The following is a 3,091-nucleotide window of genomic DNA, read 5'->3' as shown; positions in this document are numbered from 1 at the left end:
GTGAACTATTTCGGGACTACCGCACCTCCCCCGAAAGCACGGGGGGGGGGTATGCGTGAACCTCGGTTCGCGTGGACAGTGTATGCATGGAGGTGGTAGGTTCAGGGGGCTTCACTATAGTTAAACTACACACATAGTATGCCTTTAAAGTTACATGCGTAGGCTTTCCACGCGTGGAATAAGTTATGAACCCATGTGGCTCCTGGTTTCGCGTGGACGTCTTGTCGCAGGAAATTTTGTCACGGGGATATTATTTTTTTGGACATAATGTCGTGGGATGTTCTGTCGTGGGAAATTTTTTTTTGGACGTTCTGTCTGACTACCATCAATCTATTACTGAAAAGAAAGCTGTAGTTTTTATGTAAACTCTTTCAAGCAGAGGGTAACGCAGCTGATGAACAGTACAGATAACATAACTGAATACAAATCTTAATTATTATAACATAATGATATTAATAATTAAGATTTTTATTCAGTTCGTTATCTATACTGTTCATTAGCTGTGTTACCCTCTGCTCTAATGCTAAAACTGAGTGTATATTTTTTTATATACAGGGTGATCCGAAACTATCGTTTGTCCTTAAAATGTCGTATTCCTGACTTAATTTTGAGACGATTTTTCCTTTACCAAAACTTTGTCCGAAGCTTAGTTTTTGAGTTATTACTTAAAGAAATAGTCAGCGAATCACGAAACGAGTACGGAAGGTAGGCAGGGGCGGCGCGACTCACCGTCCGACGCGGGTGATTATGTGGGGTGCTCGCTGCGATCGGTGCTCGGTGCTTGCTACAAGCGATGGATGTACGCGTACACACACACACACACACACACACACACACACACACACACAATTACTCACTCATACTACGTTTACGCGAGCGTTACTTCTGTAGTAACTTACGATGAGTGAGTCCACGCGGCGCCCACGCGACGCGCATCGCGCGACGCGCGAAACTCGCTATTCGTCGCGGGTCGCGGGGAGGGGATACCGACCCCCGCGAAGATCGCATAAATAGGATGAAGCGATCGACACTGGAATCAATAATCCCTCGATTATTAGAAGCGTTAAGAGGACGATATGGCAGTACGATACACAAACGAAGAATATTACGACATGCTGATGGCACTTGGCGAGTGTCACGGGCAGTATTACGTAGCTGCAAGACGGTACGCCGAATTGTATCCAAATCGAGCAAGACATCCGTCGGCTCCCGTCATACTTCGAGCAGCTCAAAGATTACACGAGACTGGCAATGTCCTTCCGAACATGCACGACACTGGGAGAGATCGCGAGGTGAGAGATTTGCGGGGCATGGAGCAAGTTGTACGTGTTTTCGAGCTTAATCCTGAAACGAGTATTCGGGAGGTTGCTCGAGAACACAATTTATTCTATGGAACTGTACAAAAAGTACTCAAAGAAGAAAAGTTGCACGCATTTCACTACACACGCGTGCAACATTTGGAACCAGGAGATCATCATGCAAGAAGAACGTTCTGCGAAAATTTTCTGAGAAAGTAGATCGAGATCCCAGATTCTCTTCTCGTGTGATATTCAGCGATGAATCATTCTTCACACGAGAAGGGCATTTTAATTCGCATAATATGCATTTTTGGAGCGATGAAAATCCCACAGTTACGCGAACCAGAAGCTTCCAAACTCGCTGGAAAATAAATCTGTGGGCTGGAATAATGGGAACTCAAATACTTGGTCTGATTGTTCTTCCGGATATTTTAACTGGCCAAACATACTTGGAACTTTTAAGAAAAATCTGGATTTTTTAGAAGAAGTTCTATTATTAGAGAGAAACAAGATTATGTTTCAACAAGACGGTGCTGGGCCACACGCAACGCCAGAATTGTAAAGGTGGAAGCACATAAAATTGCAGGAGCCATAAGCAAAAGGCAGAAGCCATATGCGCATGCGCTATGGTATCTGTAGAGCTCTTCAGATACCGTAGCGCATGCGCATATGGCTTCTGCATTCTGCTCATGGCTTCTGCAATTTTATGTGCTTCCACCTTAACAAATTACTTGAATGAGCACTTTCCTGGACGCTGGATGGGTCGGTACGGTCCGATATGTTGGCCCGCAAGATCTCCGGATCTCAATCCTTTAGATTTTTTTTTATGGGGATATTGTAAGGAAAAAGTTTATAAAACGCTTCCCCAGGATGTCGACGATTTAGATACAAAATTGCGACATGCTATTTGGGCCATCGACGAAGAAATGATGGAGAACGTTGAAAGAAATTTATTAAAACGCCTGAGAGCTTGCGTTAGAATGGATGGTGATCATTTTAAGCACCAGTTATAAAATTTTTTTGACTTCAAACCAATTCGCTTTTCTCAGAGCGACCAAAGATAATCCGCTCTTTTCAGAGCAACCAACACATTTCTACGTGAAACATCTTGTAATCGCAGCATTAGCTACACGTTTTTGTAAGTACCGCGGAGGTTTCAGTCAAACACAAAACACGTGTCTTGCGCCAATCACGCGTAAAGCTCCTTGCACAATAGGCGATAGCGATAGCGATAGCGACAGCGACAAAGGTGCCAACAAAGCTGTACCTTTGTCGGCAACTGTCTATCGGCTATTGTGCAAAGGGCTTTAGAGTTATAATGATGCCGTACCCAACGTAATCAATTAAATGCAGTAAACTAACAATAAGCTGAATCCTAATTATTTTATATTGTTTAGTTCTCACGCGTTTATCACGGATTGGTTAAAAATTTTCGTCGAAACATAATATATTCCCAGCTAATCCCTCATTAACGCCGCAGCGAAAACGAAACGTGCGCATTCAGTAGCTTCAAACTGTAATGATACTTTCAACAAAAAGAAAAAACCACAGATCGTGCCGCCCGCGCCGGCGAAACCATAGTTGCAGACACACCTTGCGGTCGCGAGAATATCAGGGTGTGACGAGGATAAACGGTAGTCAGCGTATGCCTGTGTCTATTTTGAATAGTCATTACTATGATTGTGTGCTGCAACTGCAGGTTAAGACGCTCAGTAGAGCATTAACCTATGCTGTCAATGCTTCGAAAAGAGGAGTAGAAAGAATCGCATACTTTTGACAACTTGTTTTTTTTT

General features: G+C 43.5%; 1 protein-coding gene across 1 annotated transcript; it reads left to right on the top strand.

Moving 5' to 3' along the window:
- The first annotated feature begins 1,076 nt into the window (after positions 1 to 1,076).
- Positions 1,077 to 1,517, top strand: LOC112460152. Its single transcript, XM_025024701.1, has one exon. The coding sequence runs from the start codon at positions 1,077 to 1,079 to the stop codon at positions 1,515 to 1,517; it is 441 nt and encodes a 146-aa protein (XP_024880469.1).
- Positions 1,518 to 3,091: the final 1,574 nt, after the last annotated feature.

The sequence above is a fragment of the Temnothorax curvispinosus genome, unplaced genomic scaffold (genome assembly GCF_003070985.1).
Source record: "Temnothorax curvispinosus isolate PA1 unplaced genomic scaffold, ASM307098v1 QBEX01001121.1, whole genome shotgun sequence".
Classification (NCBI taxonomy): domain Eukaryota; kingdom Metazoa; phylum Arthropoda; class Insecta; order Hymenoptera; family Formicidae; genus Temnothorax; species Temnothorax curvispinosus.
The sequence above is the reverse complement of the archived record's forward strand: the minus strand, read 5'-3'. Positions and strand labels throughout refer to the sequence as shown.